Source organism: Pogona vitticeps, chromosome 13 (genome assembly GCF_051106095.1).
Source record: "Pogona vitticeps strain Pit_001003342236 chromosome 13, PviZW2.1, whole genome shotgun sequence".
NCBI lineage: Eukaryota > Metazoa > Chordata > Lepidosauria > Squamata > Agamidae > Pogona > Pogona vitticeps.
Window position 1 is genome coordinate 9,320,064 of NC_135795.1, and position 20,844 is coordinate 9,340,907.

Genomic DNA, 20,844 nt, shown 5'->3' on the forward strand with positions numbered 1-20,844 from the left:
TATCTCAGTGGTTTAGGCATCTGGTGGCAGAACCTGAGGTTGTGAGTTCAATTCCCCCCATGGGCCTCTGGATTGGATGATCCAGAGGGTCCCTTCCAGCTCTGTTGTTCTAAGAGTATATTATAACAGTACCTCCCAGAATCATCACTGGCCATCCTTGCTTACAGGACTGTTAGAATTTATTTATCATCTATCAATTATCCTTGAATTTTCTTATGCTTCGTAGTCTTTACATCCATCTTCCTTTCCATTGTGTTGTATTCCGCACACTGAATATTTGAAGGGGTTTTTTTTTGCAATATATGTGTTTGAGGTTGTATATTAAGGTTTTGTGGCATCACCTGAAACTTCCTGTCTCACTCCCTGTGTTATGGGCCATCAAGTTGGAACTGACTTATAATGACCCAAGTAGGGCTTTCAAGGTAAGTGAGATTTACTTACAGAGGGATTTTATCATTGCCGCTCGCCAGTGAGTTCCCATGGCTGAGGAGGAACTTGAACCCAAGCCTCAGAAGAATTAGTCTGTCACTCTGTCTGTCTGCTACTAAGTATTGTTGGGCTTTGGAAGGAAGGAAGGAAGAATATACAGTGGTGCCTCGCATAGCGACGTTAATTGGTGCAGCAAAAATCACTGCAAAGTGATTTCGTCGCTATGCGATTTTAAAAAGCCATAGGAATGCATTGAAACCCCTTCAATGCGTTCCTATGGGCTTAAAACTGACCTTTAAGCGAAGATCCTCCATACGGCGGCCATTTTCGCTGCCCGGTAAGCGAGGAATCCATTCCTAAACACAGTGGGCGGCCATTTTGTTTACCTGGTGGCCATTTTGAAACCGCCGATCAGCTGTGCAAAAATCATCGCTTTGCGATAATCGGTAAGCGAAACAGGGTACCAATCATCGCAAAGCGATTTTTCCCCATTTAAAACATTGCAATGCAATCGCAAAAAGCAATCGCAAAAAGTTCGTTGGTATGTGATTTCGTCATTAAACAGGGCGCCCGTTAAGCGAGGCACCACTATGCATATATTTGGAATTTGGATTTTCTTTTTGTTAGCAAAGCACAAAGGAGGAAGGAATAGTAGCAACAAAAACATAGGAAGTGATTTAGCCCGGTCTCCCCAACGCTGGGATGCACAGTCTATCTGTTCTAGTAAAAATAACAATTCTAGGTAACTTAAGATGAACTTATTGACTGATTGATTGCAATCAGAGTCCAAGAAATGAAGTCATCAGTTGTAGCTACAGTTTGAAGGAAAAAAACAAAACCCAGAAACGGAGTTTCTAGCATAGATGAGAGCTTACTGTCTAACTTTTGGAAATTCTCTTTTGACATGACCCCAAAACCGCTCCTCATCCCACAGTCCCTAGTTTCCGTCACCGTGTGTCGCTGGAAGATGGTTTGCCTGCTGATGAACCCAAGAGGATTAAGCAGGGCCAGGCTTGGCGCTCACAGGCTGCCCGTTGAGGCCGTTGCCACCTGGTGTCACTGTGCCCAAGATTTTTTGAAGGGGGAAAACTGTGGAACGGAAGCCTTGCATGAAAGAATAACACAGATGGGGAAAAATGATGCTCGGCCCGGAGGCGTCCTCAGCATTAAGAAGATGCAAAGTTTTGGAAACTTTCTGGCTTGCAGTGTCCAGAATGCCCCAAACCTCCGTTTGATAAAAGCACAGCAGAAATCTTGAAAGATGGCATTTAGACCGTCTTAGAAAAACACACACCATAAAATGCCCTTTTAAAGTCACTTTTTGAAAGAAGCTCAAATATGACTTCCATAGCTATTAAACCACACCTCTAGGCAGCTTTATCTGTTTACTTGTAGTGTGAGGATTTAATATATTAAATTATGAGCCCATCTGGCACGCTGTGGTTGACCACAGCTCAGCCCCATTCATGGGGCCATGAGACTTCTCTGGAACTATGAGTCATGTACGAGAAACAGCCGAACCCTTGCTTCACACCTTAGAATTTTTATTTCCTTTAATTTATTTAAAAGATTTTTCTCATTAGTATCTAAAAACACCCAATACCCCTCAACTCACTCAGTGCATTGAAAAAAAAAGCTTTTGCACAAACATTAAGTGCCTTTCGCCAATGTGGTTCCTTATGTTCTCAAAACAATCCTTGTAACACTTTGTTACCCTCTTCTTGGAAGTGTAAGCAGGATCCTTTCTGGCTGGTCCTTAGATGGGTGACACCAAGGATTGATTGATTGACTGATTGATTTGTTTGGTTTATTGATTGATTGATTGATTGATTGATTGATTGATTGATTGATTGATTGATTGATTGATTGATTGATTGATTGATTGATTGATTGACCACCCCATGAGTGCAGGATCCCTGCCCTGAACCACTGGCAGGTAGAGAAGGGCACAAACTGTTGCTTCGCCAGTTCGGCTGTCGGCCCAGCAGATGTTATGCAGTTCCAGGTCCCGCCTCTTCCGGCAGGCACCCAATCAGAGGCAACACCCCGGTTTCCCTGCCCCGCCTTCTCCCGGCGCTGCTTCTGAGTGGCTGCCTGCCGGAGAAGGCGGGGCTTGGAACCATGGAACACTCGTTGGGCTGATGGCTGAACCGGCCCGAAGGGTCGATTCGTGCCCATCTCTACCGACAGGCGACACAGCCACTCAAAATGAGAACATGGCGCAAGAAAGACCACTGGGGTTTTTTGACATAATCTACCCTCGACATGTTGGCTTCCAAAATGAAGGTCTGCTGCTGGATGCCCAGTTTGCTTTCGTCTCCTTCCTCGCTTTGTGCCCGCTCTACTCGCACCTGTAGAGGATAGACATGTAAACGTTGTGGCACCCACCTTTCGGAGTCCTGCCCCAGTTAAGAAGAAGAAGGGTGAAATGTAGTCGCTAGACGAGGGGCGAAAACCACAGCCCTCCGTGTGTCTTCAATTATACCCACCATTGGCTGTGATACCCAGTGTGGTGTAGTGAGTAGGGTGATAGACTAGGAGGAGAACTGAGTCAGCCGTGGAAGCTCACTGGGGACACAAGATATGGCGAAACCACTCCTTAAACCTCTCACTTACCTTGTAGTGGGTACCTAGTCAGTACTAGTTGGTTCTGACTTGATGGCGCATAACAACAACATCACAACATGGGCTCTACTGGCAAGAGTTCTTGGTAAACCAAATATTTCTGGAGGGACACAATCCTTCACCCTTGGCTATAACGCTGGGCATGGACTGGAGACAATCATGTTCGAATCCTGACTGTGCTACACTTTTCCAGCCTGGTGTTATCTCACAAGGTTGTTATTGTTGTGCTGATAAAATCGAGACCTTCTTGGGCATCATCATGGTCCCCATTCCACTCATGAGGCCTCTCTTGCTTGTTTTTTCCCCCAGCGTTGCTTGAGCTCAGTTGATAACGATGCAAACGCTCTGCTCAGGAAGCCTGGCCCACACAACCGTGTGGGTAGATGCTTTCCCCCCGCTTATGTTATTGCGTATGTGAAGCGAAAAACATCCAACAGGTGCTGATGAGAAAGCCAGCTTGGTGGCACATCTGGAGAAATCTTCGGCTGCCTTGCATTCCTGCAGCTGTTTAGCCGGCATTCTCCCAGGTTGTTCTGTTTTAGCATTCACGCTGCGGTGTTTTTCCATCACAGCCACCGCAAGACGTACCAGGATTTGGCATATTTTCCTTCGGCAGGCACCGGGCAATCGGATTAGCGCTCCTCCCCAAGGAGGGGAGGGATACATAACTCCTGCTATGCTTGGCTTCGACCGCTGTGCGTTTTTTGAGCAGCTGAGGCTGAGAACATCGCTAAAACAGGCTCCAGAGGAAACAGTCCTGTCCTGTTTGAAGGACAATGAGTGGGGGAGAAGACTGTAACCAGACAAACAGCCAGACTTTGTCTGGAAAGTCGCTATGACTCCAAAGGGATGCGACAAAGGGAAAGCACCAGGCATCCACAGAAGAGTTAAACTTAGGGAGAGTACAGTGGTGCCCCGCATAGCGACGATAATCTGTTCCGGATAAATCGTTGCTATCCGGAAACGTCGCTATACAGGGCAAAAAACCCATATACCCTGTTTAATGCGTTCCTATGGGGACAAAACTCACTGTTATGTGAAGATTCCCCATATGGCCCCCATTTTCGCCACCTCGTTAAGCGAGGAATCAGCGCGAAAACACTGGGTGGCCATTTTCTTCATCCAGCGGCCATTTTGGAACCGCCGATCAGCTGTTCTGCAAACATCGCAATGCGAAGATCGGTAAGCGAAACGCTTACTGATCATCGCAATGGGATTTTCGGGCATTAGAATCATCGCAATGCGATCGCTTTTGCGATTGCTAAATCTGCATCGCTAAGCGGATTCATCGTTAAATGGGGCGCTCATTATGCAAGGCACCACTGTATCACCCTCCAGTTGCTGTGGGATCCCCAGCAGTCTCAGCCAGCATAGCCAAGGACTGGACATGATAGATGGTAGAATCCGTCAACATCTTGAGGACAACAAGTTCTACATCACAGAGCTAAGCACTGAATGCCCAGGTTTCTTTAGAGAAAGAATAGCTCTTTAGGGAGATACCATATACTGGAATGTTTTTGTGTACAGTAGGTACTGGGTTAGAAGGATCAGACAGGAGATGATGAGAACTTCTTCCCAAGATCTTGGAGAATCGTTGAACTTGGGGAAGTTACTTGCACGGACTACAGCTCCCAGAACTCTGCAGGCATATTGGCATTTAAGCCAGTGGTTCCAGCCTTGGGGTCTCCAGATGTTCCTGGAGGACAGAAATCCTGGCCAGCACAGTTAGTGGCAAAGGCTTCTGGGAGTTTTAGTCCAAGAACATCTGGGGATCCAAGGTTGGGAGCCACTAGTTAAAGTAAACCAGTGTCTAGTATTCCTGGAGTCTTATTTGTCACAGTAGACCATGGACGGAGAACATGTGTCACTCTAGATCCAGTTGGACTGCAATGTCCATCAATTTCATCTAGTATCACCAATAGTGAGGAATTATGGGAATTGCAGTCCGTCAGCATCTAGAAATTGCCAGCTCCAGAGTCAGCAGTGGAGGAACAGGGTGACCTGGCAGAAGCCATCATCTGCTGTTCTTTCTGGTTGTGAAGGCCAGATCTTATTCTGAGGTCAAGATTCTTCTGAGATGCCGAGACTAAGTGCACATGTTTCCAAATGCCAGGTGTCAGAAGCTTCCCAAAGAGGTCTACTCTTTGGCTGAGTCCAGTACAGAAGACAGGAATGCTATTTTTTGGGGGGGTGGATTACAGAACCCAGAATCCTGTGCTGCTTAGAGGATTCTGGGAGTTGTCATCTCCCAGTGGACCTGCTTCATATGCGATCTTCTCCGCAAGGCCCCTGGATCTTGACTAGGAGCCAGGCCTTCTCTGTGGTGGCCCCCTCCTTCTGGAATGCTCTGCCTGTAGAGGTGCATCAGGCCCCTTTCCCCCTAATATTCAAAAAGCACAATTAAACATTGCTATTCAGGCAGGCATTTCAGGATATTCCCCCCTTTATTACTTGGTTGCTTACTTGGTTCTATTTTGGGTTCTGCTTTGAAGTTTATATTCTGCCCATTGCCGCCGTGTTGAGTGTTCAGCTGTGTAGTTCTTCCTATATTTTATATTTCGATGTCTCTATGGGTTGGGTGTGGTATGGTTATGTTCCTGATGTTTATTTCACTGTTGGAAACCTCCCACTGTAGTATCAAGGCCGCCAGATGGAGTGGGATAGAAATGTAATACAGTCGTGCCCCACTTAACGATTATCCCACATTACGACGAATCTGCTTCACGACAATGTTTTTGCAATTGCAAAACGATGGTCTAAATGGGTTTTTTTCGCTTTGCGATGATCGGTTCCCTGCTTCAGGAACCGATTCTTTGCATTATGATGATCAAAACAGCTGATCGTCGGGTTTTCAAAATGGCCTCCGGGTGCTCAAAATGGCCCCCCGCTGGATTCTTGCTATACAGGCACCGAAAATGGCCGTCGTATGGAGGGTCTTCGCTGGACGGTGAGTTTTTAGCCCATTGGAACACATTAACCGGGTTTTAATGCGTTTCAATGGGCTTTTAATTTTTGCTTTACGATGTTTTCACTCTACAGTGATTTCGCTGGAACGAATTAACGTTGTTAAGCGAGGCACCACTGTAAATAAATAGCAAATCTCACAGTCTCACTGTGGACAAGTGAAGGATGATGGCAAATCTTCCTTTCCATTGACCAGATGCCCTGGATCTGCTTAGACTAGTGGTTTCAACCTTGAGTCTCCAGATGTTCTTGGACTACATCTCCCAGAAATTCTGGACAGCCCAACTAGTGGCGAAGGCTTCTGGGAATTTTAGTTCGAGAACATCTGGGGGGGCAAGGTTGGGAACCCCTGACTTAGACACCTTTTATGTAGGGGGGAGAGAGACCCTCTGGATCCTCATTTAGTGTTCCTCAAATCTGGGGATCAATTCTTGGTCTTTCAGTTCACTACCAGCACAATATCTTCCAGTGCATTCCCCTGCTCTCCTTTTTCCTGAAAAAGTCTGATTTAATTAAGTATATGAAACTCCATCTTCTTGAAAATATCTCTCGCTCGGTCACTGAATCATTTCCTTCCTGAAAAAAAATCTCGCCTCAAAGTCCCTTCCTCTGTAATAGGCTCCAGTTTATTGGCGTGTTAATAATCACTTTCCTCTCCCCCCCCCCCCCCGGTTTCTACATCCTTACATTCTTCCTTTACTGTTAGGAGCTGAGCGCTAACAATGGGATGTAGTTTTCCCTAATAGGAAAAATTATGGGAGGAATTATTGGCCAACATTAGGGTTCCAATCCCATTTCCCTTCCTCTTTATGCCAATATGGGAGTGGGAGCAGAACTGACCGATAAGATGCTTAACTTCCCACCCACTGGTTTAACCCAAAACTTGGAAGGAAGTCATTGCAAATAACTAGCGACTGGTAATTATTTTCTAGATTTGTAATATTGTCATGGAAAGACAAAGTGTAAAGTGGTAAAAAAAATTGCAGAGGAGACGGTGGAATAGTTGTGAGTTATTATGAGTAGTTACAATGAATTCCTTTTTACCACTTTCTAAAATGTAACTAAGTTTCATCGCATTCCTCAAGTAACATGGGATAATATTATTTATCACGATGATGCAACTAGAACATGCTTGTTTTGGCTTTTGATTGTTTAATCATCATGGGGTTATAGGTCGCTAAACGCAGTAGGAAGAGTAGGACATGGGACGGCGTTTATGCAATGTGGAAGTTCAATTTCACCACCATGGAATCACGAGAAGAATTTGTGTCATCAGCCCATCGTTTGCCGTGTTCAGATGTTTTTAAAGCCCTGGAAAGGTAACCCTTTGAATTGCCCTTGAGAAACATGTAAGCAAGGAGTTTTTTTAAAAAAAGAAACACAGTCATGCCCCGCTTAACAATTGCCCCATATAGTGATGAATCCACTTAACAATGCCTTTTTGATATTTCAAAACGATGGTTTTAATGGGCAAAATCCGCTTTGCGATGATCGGTTCCCTGCTTCGGGAACCGATTTTTCACATTACGACGATCAGTGAAAAGCTGATCATTGGGTTTCAAAATGGCCACCAGCTGAAGAAAATGCCCCCCTGCTGTTTTCTAGGATGGATTCCTTGCTATACAGGCACCGAAAATGGCTGCCCTATGGAGAATCTTCGCTGGACTGTGAGTTTTCAGCCCATTGGAATGCATTGAAGGGGTTTCAATGCGTTTTAATGGGTTTTTTTTATTTCATTTGACGACGTTTTCGCTCTACAGCGATTTCGCTGGAACAAATTAATGTAATCAAGCGAGGCACCACTGTAATGGTAACTTAGTCGCTTAACTAATCACTTTTAAAAAGTCATGCCCCAAACTCTAATTTAACGTCAGGCCAAAGAGCCCAAAAAACCCACAACAACTATCGAATTTAACCCTTCCATGGCCTTTGAAAGGATCCCCCCCCACAGAATGCAGTGAATTTTTGTACAAAACCTGCCAAACGTCAGATTCCAGCTACAGATTTTCCCCCTGTCCCCCCTTCTCCAATCCACAGGCCACATGCCTCTCTCTTCTTGTTTGGGGGGCTCCTAGAGGACCCCCGCCCCCAAATTTGGGGTGGGGGTCAAAAATGGGAGAAGCCTGTAGGTGATGCAGTTATCTAAAACAAAAGGTACCCCCTTTCACTTTCTTTTAGCAACAACAAAAATAAATAAATATATGAACAATACCGCCACCCACCCACCCCCAAATACTGGAACGGTTGAGGAGTGCTAGAAATTAACTTCTGGGGAAAGTGGCACAGGCTGTAAGGGGTCCCAGGAAGAATTTCCACAGTTTTTTTTCCATGTGCTTATGGCAAAGCTGACTAGTGAATTACTTGACATTAGGTTTCTCCCCATCTCTTTTGGCTGAACTGATTTGACTGAGTGTTAAGTCAAGTCCTGGGGGGCCGGTAGAGATTGTAAAGTATTTTCCCCCAGCTTTTTAAATGGCTTATATTTAGGTAAACGTAAAGGTTCCCCTTGACATTTAGTCCAGTCGTGTCCGACTCTAGGGCATGGTGCTCATCCCCGTTTCCAAGCCATAGAGCCAGCGTTTGTCCGAAGGCAGTTTCCGTGGTCACGTGGCCAGCACGACTAGACACGGAACGCCGTGACCTTCCCACCGAGGTGGTACCCATTTATCTACTCACATTTTTACATGCTTTCAAACTGCAGGTTATATTTAGTGGGATTAAAATGCTGCAGGGGTGGCTTTTTATATGAGGAGGGCTGACAGAGCAAGCACAGTGCTTGTCTGAACTCTATGCCTGCTGAAAGTCGTATTTGTAGAAGAGGGTGTATTGTTGTGGCATTTGATTTGACAGAAATCTGTAAGATTAGCAAGGGAGCAAACAACAGAAGAAGAAGAAATAAGATCCGTTGCATTCAGGCACGGATGATATAAGGCAGTGGTTCTTAACCTTTTTGAAAGAAACACCCCCTTGAGCCATTGAGGAAGTTATCATCGCCCCCCTCCCCGCGGGGTGATGATATCTTATTTATTTATTTATTTATTTGTTTGTTTATTTATTTTATTTTATTTTATTTTATTAAGACACTTAAATCCAATGACCCCTGAAAACACAATTAAATTCCAAGAAAATGAAATGCCCCCCCAAAAAGTAACATTTAATGATTTAGTTGCAAGTGAATTTTAAGACGCAAAAAGAAATATAAAAAGGGGATAAAAACAAATGCAGGAATTAAAATTTTCAAGACAAAAAGTCTGAAACTAAATTAAAATTGGTGGAAAATATATATTCATGCACACTGTAAAAAGGCTGCAGCCATCTTCACAGGTTTGGCTTGCTCCAGCGCCCCCCTACCGCCCCCCTTCTGCTCCAGCACCCCCACGCCACCCCTTTTCGTTCTACCGCCCCCCTGAAAAATGAAATCGCCCCCTGGGGGGCATTATCGCCCACGTTAAGAACCACTGATATAAGGCTTGTGTTGAAACTTGGGAACAGAGGGAATTGCGCCGCAGTGCTAAACCCAAGCCTTCCGGGTTGATAGCTTTTGTGAGATATTTCGTTTAGCTCAACCCTATGAACAAGGCATCATATTAAAGGGAAGTGTCTTTTTGCAAAACACCTTGTTGAACCGATAGTCATCATTTCCCCAAAAGAGAAACCAACAAGATCCATAAAGCACCCAGTTTGTCCTCTTGGGAGCTAATCCTCTTAAAAACAAAGTATCAAGCAAGGTAAAGGTAAAGGTTCCCCATGACAATTTGTCCAGTCGTGTCCAACTCTAAGGCGCGGTGCTCATCCCCGTCTCTGAGCCGTAGAGCCAGCGCTGGTTTGTCCGAAGACAATCTTCTGTGGTCACCTGACATGGAACACCATTACCTTCCCACCGAGGTGGTACCTATTTATTTACTCACATTTTTACATGCTTTCGAATGGCTAGGTTGGCAGGAGCTGGGACAAGCGACGGGAGCTCACTCCGTTGCCTGGATTTGATCTTACAACAGTTGGTCTTCTGACCTTGCAGAACAGAGGCTTCTGCGGTTTAACCCGCAGCACCACCACGTCCCGCTAACATAAAACAAAGTGTGCTGCTTATTACAGTATACTGTCCCATAGTGCTTAAAGCTCTCTCTGGGAGGTTTACAGTTTGATTATGCAGCCTATGCATTGCCCCTCTCCATGACCTGGGTTTTCAATTTACTGACCTCAGAAGGAAAGGAGGCTGAGTCCATCTTGAGCCAGCTGCCTGAACCCACCAGGATTGAACTCAGGTGAGGAGCAGAGTCTTGACAGCAGTACTGCAGTTTAACCACTGTGCCACATAGTTTGCAAACCTTCTTAGGGTCACTCAGTATTTCTGTGAGTTGTGTATCTGGCTGCAGAGTCTAGAGGTTGGGAGTTCGATTCCCCTCTGCACCTTCTGGGAGTACAACCAGCCTGGGTAGCCTTGGGCAAGCTGCACCGTCCCAGGGAGCCGCCCCCCCCCCCAGAAGAAGGGAATGGTAAGCCACTACTGAGTACACCCTGAGAATCCTGGGAAAGGTTGTGATGACTCAGAATTGACTTAACAGCATGTAATTAATATAATAATAAGTTGGGAGCAGCAAGACTGAGACAGGAAAGGAAAAGAAAATACACACAGAAGGTAAAGGGAATAATTTGTAGGTATTGATAGCATGGAAATAGTCCCAAGTGAAGCTTGACAAATTGTCACCCAAAGGCATATTTCAGATTTTTTTTTCATTTATGTTGACAATTTTGTAGGCTTGCATTCCTATCTTGGTCTCCCCTTTTCCTTGGCAGCCTGAGCAGCAGTTACTGGCCAGCTTGCTTTGTTATTTAGTTACAATAATTACATCTCATCTTTCCATTAGCATCCTTTGGGTAATGACATTAGATCAGTCGAAAGCAGAAAATGGAGAGAGGGAGGATTTTATTTTCCTTTCCCGGCAACCGATGTCAAGTGCTGGCAAATCCTTTAAAAAGACAGAGAGCTGGGTGGCTCGCTCGGTGGTTTAGGTCTCTGGCTGCAAAGGTTTGGAGTTCGATTTCCCCCACGGGGCCTCCTGGGAGAAGAGCCAGCCTGGGTAGCCTTGGGCCAGCTGCACCGTCCCAGGCCTCCCCCTAGAGGAAGAGAAAGGGAAACCACTTCTGCGTCTTCTCTGTAAGGGTCACCATAAGTCAGAATTGGCTTGATGGCATGTGATGATAATTAGAAAACAGACAGACGGACTCTGCTGTGGCAGTTAATATTCTAAACATCAGGAGGGGAAACGCAGAGAGTCCTTTCCCACATATACCTGCAGTGAGGGTTTATGGCCTTCCAATTCCGGCAGCACTAATAGTAACTGAAGGTGGATAAATTTATCATATCAGCAAATGAGAAGCGATTCAGGTCTTCTGGAAGGACGATTCATGCACCCTAATTTTTTCATCCATTTTCTTCCCGGCAGCAGCCGTTCCTCTAGTGTTGCAAACACGAGCTGTTTTGAAATTAAAGCGGGTTTACACATGGGGGTCAAATCACTTTGCTGGGCAATGAATGAGGTTTTGTATCCGACAGCTGCTGTCCTTAGAGCTTTTCCGCACCAGAGTATGGGTAATGTCGTCCGTGGCAAGGCAGGGATGGCTCTGTATAACTTCAGTTGAGACTCAGAGTCTCTGTCTTGAAGGACTCTCAAGGCATGTTAAAGCCTGCAGTGAGTCTTTGATAGCTACAGTCTTCTTTTAAAAAAAAAAGGGTTCAGAAATTTGGTCTCTTGAGTTGAAACAGCTGTCCTCCCCCTGCGTACATTATCCAGCAGATAAAGATTTCATGTCTCAACAGATGCCGCACCATTCTTTCGCTCATTGAGTTAGTATGAAGTCCTGCATTTCATGCAACTTGTAATCATCCTTTTTTTGTCTCCTTGAAGTTTGATTTATTGCAGTACGTCATAGTATCAAGCTAGTAGGTGCTAGGGATTAATTCTCTGTTTGGGAATTTTCTAGGGGCAAAATAATAATTTTCTAGGGGCAAAATAAAGAAATACACCTGGGGTAGGTGAGAGCCTTGCACGAGTATTATTCTGTGAAAGGTGGAGAAGGCCGGAAGGATCATGTGTGGAGCGCCCAGAGATGTTACTAATTAATTAACAAACTAAAGGGAGTTCTCTTGAGAGGCTACGTTCATCCATGCACCTTAGTGTGAGGTTTCTGGGGCCCACAAGTTGCAAATGAACTTGTTTTTGCTTTCTGATTGGCTGCTGGGAGCTAGGTTCAAGCCTCCATTGCAGGTTGATTGCTCAGACCCAGCAGCTTTGAAGGAAAGCGTCTCTGGTGGGAAACATCCTAATTTTGTGGTGGAGAGAGGATTAGATTATTTAGCTCCACATTGCATCACGTCCTTAAAGAGTGAGGAGGTAAGATTGCCACGTATTTTTAGAATAGAAAAGGAAACACTTTTCCACTTCTGTAGATTTGTAGAGGGCACAACAACCTTATGTGTTACATGAAAGTTACTGGTTTCTTTTAAGAGATCAGCAGTGAACCTCATTTTCTTGAATAACCAAACTTTTCATACTCTCCAGTCTGATGGTCTGTGGATTTTTTTATTCCAGCCCTATACATCATCATTGGAGAGTAACTCCTGAAATTCAACTTATATGGGATTTCTCCACCAGCACCTTATAATCCACAGGAGTATGTGTGTATATACACATCTGTGTGGTTGCTAAGATAGATGATGCCACTGCCCTTCAAATATATATGATGCTTTTGTACTCTTTTTTTTATTTTTAATTTTTGCTTGTAAACCCAAGCTTTTCTCCTCCCGCGTCTTATGGCTTGCAAATCCAACGTTTATTCCTCATCAGAGAGGAAACCTACCGAATCAGACTGTCCACCCCCTGAGTGGTGAGCCCACATTAACATAAATCCTTTTTTTAATCAGTGGGTCTCCTCCAGCAGGAGTGGATTTAAGTGGTTACCTACCTTGGACATGGTGCTGAAAACTCAGAAAGGCAGACAGTTTAGATGTGCAATAAATAAACGATTTTTTTTTTTAAAAAGCCAACTTGGAAGTCTTCTGACCTGAAGGTAAGATAATAAATAGGAGCTTATGGGTAAAAAAAAAGCAGCAGCAGAAGAGAAAATAAATAAAGGGGTGGTTTTGGACTAAGTTATGGGTGTTGAGTGCCCCAAGGCGATGTCTTTGTCCTGAGTAATAAAAGTTCAGTGGAGCAAGGAAAATTCAGAACACCTGTCTCCCCTGTCAGAGCCATAATCTATGGATTATAATGGTTTTAAAATTATGAATTTCTGACAGGCCCTTTCCTCATCTCGTGAACTAAATATGTCTGATGCCTTTTCTTTTCTTTTTTTTATATATAACAGCAGCAACAAAGAACATTCTTTAACAAGGAAATCTTCCTCCCCCACCAGTCTGCCAGGGCTTGGAAGCAGTTAGTAACAAGACGCAGTTGTTCATGGGGCAATGAATTCTGTTACTAGGAGCAACACCATTATTTCTTAGGAGTAACAAGAAACACGTGGGCTGAAATCTTGTTTGGTAGCATTGGAAGTTGCGATTAATTTAGGAGCACTGGATCAACCCCATTTACAGAGGAACTCACTGGCCAAAAGCCTACGGCTTCAGAGGGCATACTCTAGTGCAGTGGTTCTTAACCTTTGTTACTCAGGTGTTTTTGGACTGCAACTCCCAGAAACCCCAGCCAGCAGAGTGGTGGTGAAGGCTTCTGGGAGTTGCAGTCCAAAAACATCTGAGTAACAAAGGTTAAGAACTAGTGCTCTAGTGCAGTGGTGTCCAACCTTGGCCCTCCAGATGTTTTTGGACTTCAACTCCCAGAAATCCTGGCCAGCAGAGGTGGTGGTGAAGGCTTCTGGGAGTTGTAGTCTAAGAACATCTGGAGGGCCAAGGTTGGACAAGCCTGCTCTAGTGCGTCTTACTATAGAAAGGAAGTTGCTATTCACCCACTAGGGGGCACCCTTCAGTCAATGGTTCCCAGTCTTGGGTCCCCAGATGTTCTTGGACTACAACTCCCAGAAATCCTGGCCAGCCCAGCTAGTGGTGAAAGCTTCTGGGAATTTTAGCCCAAGAACATCTGGGGACTCAAGGAACATCTGGAGGCTCAAGGCTGGGCACCACTGACCATACTTAGTCACAACTAGCATAGGCAATCTGAATCCATCTAATTGACAGAGGAATGGACTGATGGATTCCCCACCAATTCAACAGGTCTACTCTCGTCGCCATTATTACATGAAGGAATGGGATTTCAGTTGTTGATACATTCAAATGGCTCTTTAAAAGGGCAGTTTAGAGGCATATTCATGAGGATTTTTATGGTTTTTATCCTTCTCTTATTAGTCCTCAGAAGCCTACAATGTCTTTTCTGATTTTGTCTTCTTTTTATCTATACGCATTTCCAAGGTGCAGTATCAAAAATGACCACCAGGGTCTAATTTTCTCTATTTTTTTTTGTCTTGTTGATAATCATCTTCACCGTGTCAATGAATCTTAACAATAATGTTCTCTGTAACCAATTACTAGCATGTTGACAGTAATGAGAATGGTAATGGCAACTTAACTGCTGAGAAGTAATGAGTAGTGCAATAAGTTCCTTTTAAAATGTAATATGCCAGGTTTTGATTGAGAGAGGGGAAGGGGAGAGCAAGAGGGAGAGCGAGCATCTCTTAAGAGGCTACAGGCTAAACTCTACATTCTGGTCATTGCTGAGAAAATGTCTGCCTATATAAAGACTGATAGGGGATTTCTATTCAGTGATTTTATTAGACTCCTAAGCCCTCATAATACGTTTTCCTCTTCATCTTGTCTCTTCCGAGGGCTCCCTGCAGTGGAAGCGAGTAGTTCTGATGTCATCAGGGCAGTGCGTCCTGTCAGGTTTTTGTTCAGATGCCACCGGAGCTGTCCGCAGTGCTGAACGGCACCCCTCCTAATCGGTTCAGCACCTTGGAAAGCTCCGTGGAGGTTCAAACTAAAATCTAGGGTGGATGTGCCACTCCACAGGCGTCAGAGCCACCCGCCTTCATGCGGTCTCTTTGGCTCTGCCAAGAAGGTAGCAAGAGGAAGAGTGACTTTTGGGGATCTACCAAGCCTGGAGTACTCCAATTGGCATGGTCACTAGTTCAAAAAAGGAAGTTCTCCCATCTCTGCAAGGAGGAAAATGTAGGATGTTGAGAATACCAGGGCACCTTCTATGCTCCTCTGGTCAACGTAGATAGCTTACAAGCACAGTAGGGCTCCTAAACTCATGTCTTTATCAGTCACATCTGGATAGGCTACTGAAACCCATAGGGAAAGGGAATGTGTAGCCTTCCAGATGTTGTTGCTCAACTGCAACATCCCTCCTTTTGGCTATGCTGGCTAGACCTGCCTGGCATTGTGGTCCACATCTGGATGTGTTAAGACAGCATCTACTCACCCACTAGGGGGCATCCTTCAGCACTGAGCCCACCTGCCACCTTCTCTCTCTTCTCTCTCCCATCTGTGTGTATTAATCATACAGGGCCCCCTCTTCTCCAGCAAGGACGATAACTCTCGTTTGGAGGGAAGATGATGTTTTAGTTTAAATTTATGACCGGGTGTTTCCTAGAACCAAGTCGGAGTGAATTTTGGAACGGCTGGACAGGAAATAAGCTAATAATGGGATTCTGCAATGTGTGGCTTCCCATATATGGGAGCGAAAATGTGCCACAGGCTAATTGCTGACCTCCAGGCTGGCGGGGGTGGGGATCTTTAAAAAATGCCTTTGTTCTCCTCGCTCATGTGGCATGGTGAGGCATGTGCTCTGGATAGGAGGGGGGAACAACACGCCAACCCCAGGGACTCTGAAGACCCTCTGGTACATGTTCTTCATTAATTCAAGAGCGCTGTGTTGCTACCTTAATCATGGGAAAGCAGTTTAATTGCTGTTTTCATGCGATGCTTCTATTTTGTTTTTTGACCCATGCTTCGGGTTATCACTCTGTCAGCCGACAGCATGTAGTCTCTCTGGCCTAATCCACCACAGATCTCTCAGAAAAATCTCTCTCAGTCCCTTTGAACCCTGCTTCCTTCTCTCCCCCCCCCCCAAACCTCCTCTCCTTATCCATCCATGATCTTAACTGCAGTCACTTTTCTCTCCCTCTTCTGCTCTCTACGCCTCCAGCCCATTTTTTACTTCATTCTCTCTCTCTCTTTTTTCTCTCTCTCTCCATCCTGCCCTGTCTCCTTTCTCCTTTTCCTGCTTCTCTCTATTCATCCCTCATTACTTCCTTCCTTCCTCCCCCCCATTTCAGTAGTTCTCAAACTGGGGTCCCCAGATGTTCTTGGACTGCAACTCCCAGAAGCCTTCGCCACTAGCTGTGCTGGCCAGGATTTCTGGGAGTTGCAGTTCAAAAGCATCTGAGGACCCAAGGTTGAGAGCCATTGTCCTATCCACATGAAATTCAATATTCTTTCCATATTTAATATCTAGACACTATGATCAATCAATACAGAGCTTTTGTTTGATAAGCCCGTAACGTTTTGTCTTTTCCCCTTTATTTCCTTATGCAGTGACATTTTTGATGCTATGTTCCCCGTGACCCACATTGCTGGAGAGACTGTCATTCAACAGGGTAAGCACAGACTTCTTTGTATAGTATCTCTGATGCGGAAGGCACCGTTCTATGAGCTTCCTTGTTTAAGAAGGAACAGCATGCAGGGATGGGATTTAGGTTTTTTTCTGGACTACCAATCCCAGAACTCTCCATTCTGGAAGTTCCACTCGAGAGACTGACATTTTACAGATATCTAAATGTAGCTCAACCTGGCAGAAAGGCCTAAACAGGAAGGCTGTGATGCTGAGCTAGGCCTAGCTCCCCCCAAGCTTCCTGTTCCTGCCCCAGTGCTAGCTGGGAACTTTCTTTCTGAACAGGAAGCTTGGGCACGTCTAGGCCTACAGCCTTCCGATTTAGGCCTTTCTTCCGGATGCATTATATTTAGGTGTTTCATAAAGGGTCTGCAATTTATTTTGAGAGAATTATGGTACATGTAGTCCAGAAAATCTGAAAATCCCATCTTCAAAACACTCTTCAGACACTTTTCAAAACCTAATGAGTTTGACCACTCGTTATGCAAAATGGAAGGCTGGAAAGGAGGGGTGTCCAAGTGAGACACCAGGAATTTGGCCCTTCTGTTCCCTTACATTCTCCCCTAAACCACTCTCCTAACTAGAGAGGTGACAAATCTTGCAGTTACTGACACTGTAGTCTAATTGGGTCGTTTCTATAATTGAAAGAATTCAAGACCAGCAAGACAGATATGCCGGTTGTTTCCGATTCTGCATTGTGGTTTTTCGAGTTGGCACAAAATGCCCTCTTTCTGTGGCACAATAGGCAGGCTGATCAATCAAAAAGATACAAACAACCCATTCATGGCCCATACTCTTTGAAAATTCATCCAATGGCTGCATTTTAAAATAATGAACTTTTTACAGAAATTTACAAAATTGCTCATGGAAAGGCGTATGTTTTCTCCAAGATCAAAAGAAACAAATCATAGTGAGGATACCATTATTGAACTTTCTTCAAGCAGGGATTTACAATCCTTCCACTGGACATTTCTCATCAACAATTTCTAACCTGTGTTTACCTGACATATACAGTGGTGCCCCGCAAGACGGGCACTCCATTTAGTGTCGAAACTGCTTGACGTCGATGTTTTTGCGATCGCAAAACAATGTTCCCTATGGGGAAGTTTGCTTTGTGATGATCGGTTCCCTGCTTTCAGAACCGATTCTTGCAAAGCGATGATTTTTTAACAGCTGATCAGCGGTTTCAAAATGGCCGCCCGCTGTTTTCTGGGACAGATTCCTCGCTGCACAGGCAGCAAAAATGGCCGTGCTATGGAGGATCTTCGCTGGACGGTGAGTTTGCAGCCCATAGGAATGCATTAACTGGGTTTTAATGCGTTTCTATGGGCTTTTAAAAATCGTTTTACGATGTTTTCGTTCTACAGCGATTTTGCTGGAACGAATTAACGTCGTAATGCGAGGCACCACTGTAAGTCAATACTGATGGTTCCTAACCTTGGGTTCTCAGATGTTCTTAAACTCCCCAAAACCTTCACCAGCAGTTGTTCTGGCCAGGATTTCTGGGAGATGCAGTCCAAGAACATGTGGCCATCCCCAGGTTGGGTTCCACCTTTATCCCTGGATCTCTTCCAGTGATCTTTTAAAATGAGACTGAAGAACAATTTGTCTACCCTTCGTCTAGAACAGCCTCACCCAGCTTGGCCTTTTGTGCATGCCGGACGACAATTATTAGTATCTCTAAAGGCTGTTTTAGCTGGGGATGGTGGGCATTGTTGTTCAACATCTGCAGTAGGCACCATGGCCAACAAGGCTGTTTCGATCCATGAGCAAAAACATGCTGTACACAGGTTGGAAACACTTTCTCAAAAGCATCCAAAAAACAACAACACAACAATCTGTGTTTTGGTTTCTTTGCAGGAGATGAAGGAGACAACTTCTACGTGATCGACCAAGGGGAAGTGGATGTAAGTGTTCACTCACCTCTTAAACTCATGTTCCATCACATTACTTCTGACTTAACGGCATCCTTTTTCGGGATTTTCCAGGTAGACAATACTCAGAAGTGGTTTCCTATTCCCTTCTTCTGGGGTCATCCCTGAGACGGTGCAGCTGGTCCAAGGCCACCCAGGCTGGCTCTTCTCTTGGGAAGCCCAGTGGAGAATCAAACTCTCAGCCTCTACCTAATCCACTGAGCTATCCAGCCAGTTACCTCTTGACACTGGAAAAATGGATAGCTTCACGCCTGATGCTTTCATTTCAACACTGGTGCCTAATCTTGTTGCTTTCATTAGGAAGCTTCTGTCCCATTCCTGCATTCTGCTGTGTTCATTACGCCGCTTCTGATCTATTTCTGGGGTATGACCAAACAGAAGCTTGAAAAAGTTACCTTTCAAGGCTACTTTTCGAAGTTCCAGACGGAACTGAGATACAGCACCGCAGTATGCTTACCCATTTCTGCTTCTCCATATCTGGTCTCCCGGAGAGGTTTTCAGTTGAAAATTAGAAGGTTTTCTGTGTTTGTGCGAACAGATCTTTTGGAAGGGGTTCTCCCGCACAGTGCCATTGTGAGCCAAAGTTATTTGTCCGTAGGAGCGAGGTTAATGGGGTAATATAAGCAAACAAATTACTGTCAGTTTAGAAGCCATATTAACCGCAGCTGTAGGGCAACAGACGTACCATTGAAAGGTGCAGATGGAAGCCCATCAAGATGGAATGCTCCCGAGGGGCCGCGTGGAATCAGAGAGGAGGGGCCTTTTTGGTAATAACTCAGGTTAGGTTACCTGTACCTTCTGCTTTCTCTGTAAAGGATGAGTAGAAGCCTCAGGCTGATAGTTTGATCTTCTGAAAAATTTGAGTCTGCCTTTGAAACCCTGCTCTCCAGGCCCAGAATTGACTGTGCTTGCAGAATAAGGAAAGGTTCTTCCCGAGCCAGGTAGACGTGTTAACGATGGGACTTTTACGAGTTCATAGGAATTCATAGGGTCGCCGTAAGTTGGAAGTGCGAATAATGTACTCATCATCATCTTAGAACTGGAGAGCTAGAAGGGACCCTCAAGTCCGGTCCCTGTCAAAGAGGCTCTGTGGGAAATCGAACCCACAACCCTCGGCTTTGAAGCCAGAGACCTAAGCCACTGAGCTAGCAGGGCGGGATTTTAATAGCGCCTTGTGCAAACACTGGACAGAAATAGGCATATATTGGGGAGATTTGCTGATGTTAAGAGAAAATGGCGTGTGAAAATAAAATCTGAATTTTCAAATTTGTATGTCTCCAGATTGGGAGCCTGGTGTGGAAACAGATTTTGGGATCACCTATTTTTACACTTAGACCTTGGAATGCTACTTTTAAAATGTAAATAGAAGTATAGTTCTAAGCACCTCTAAAAGAGATAGGTGCTGTTATAGTTGCAGTTTTAAAATGAGTTCTCTCCTTCCCCATTTCCCAATTACTATATCAAATGCTTATCTTTTAGTTATATACGTTGGCAATACCCACAAAAACTACAGGCAAGCAATACTGTTATTAAGAATAAAATAATAATCATGTCCGGTCAAGTCCATCCGGATTTATGATGAGCCTTTTCAGGATTTTCCAGGTAGGGATACTCAGAAGTGGTTTCCCCTTCCCTTCCTCTAGGGGGAGCCCTGAGACGGTGCCGCTGGCCCAAGGCTACATAGGCTGACTCTATTCACGGGAGGCTCCGTGGGGAATCGAACCCCCAACCTCTTGATACCTAACCCACTGAGCTATCCAGCCAGGCTTCATTTACAATAAGTCACTTCCAAAATCTGCGCTCAAGCTGTAAAAAACTGTTTTGGGCTAGATGTGCCCAGTTTAGCGAAGAGGTGGCTGGGATAAATGTCTACACTCCATTTTGTGGGTTTTAAAAGAAAGCTGGAACGGCTGGTCCTTTTTTTTTTTAACAGTTCCTTAGGTGCAGGCTAATTTCCGGGCCAAGGAGAATAGATAACCCCATGCTAACATAATCCTTCCCACCTTGATTCTATTTTGAGATGCTTTGCGGTTATTTTAGTGAGAGACGTTGCTTTTTCTTCCTTTCTCATTCTTCTTCTTCAAAAAAAAGCACTTGTTTGTATCGGGAGGCCATCTAATTGCCATTGTTGGGAAAAACCTCACCCTCCCAAAGCCATTTACTCCTCAGGAAACCTGAGTGACTCACGGTTCCCATCGGTTCATCACGCCTTGACAGAGTGCTTTGCCAGACCGGCCGGCCAGGAAGCAGGAGAAGAAAGGAAC

General features: G+C 44.9%; 1 protein-coding gene across 1 annotated transcript in view; it reads left to right on the top strand.

Moving 5' to 3' along the window:
* The window catches only part of PRKAR1B (protein kinase cAMP-dependent type I regulatory subunit beta), a 95,668-nt gene that overhangs the window by 27,333 nt on the left and 47,491 nt on the right, over positions 1–20,844 (top strand). The window contains exons 5-6 of the mRNA XM_072983003.2: positions 16,571–16,632; positions 18,507–18,553. Of these exons, the coding sequence (XP_072839104.1) occupies positions 16,571–16,632; positions 18,507–18,553 (109 nt within the window). The remainder of the gene's footprint in view (positions 1–16,570; positions 16,633–18,506; positions 18,554–20,844) is intronic.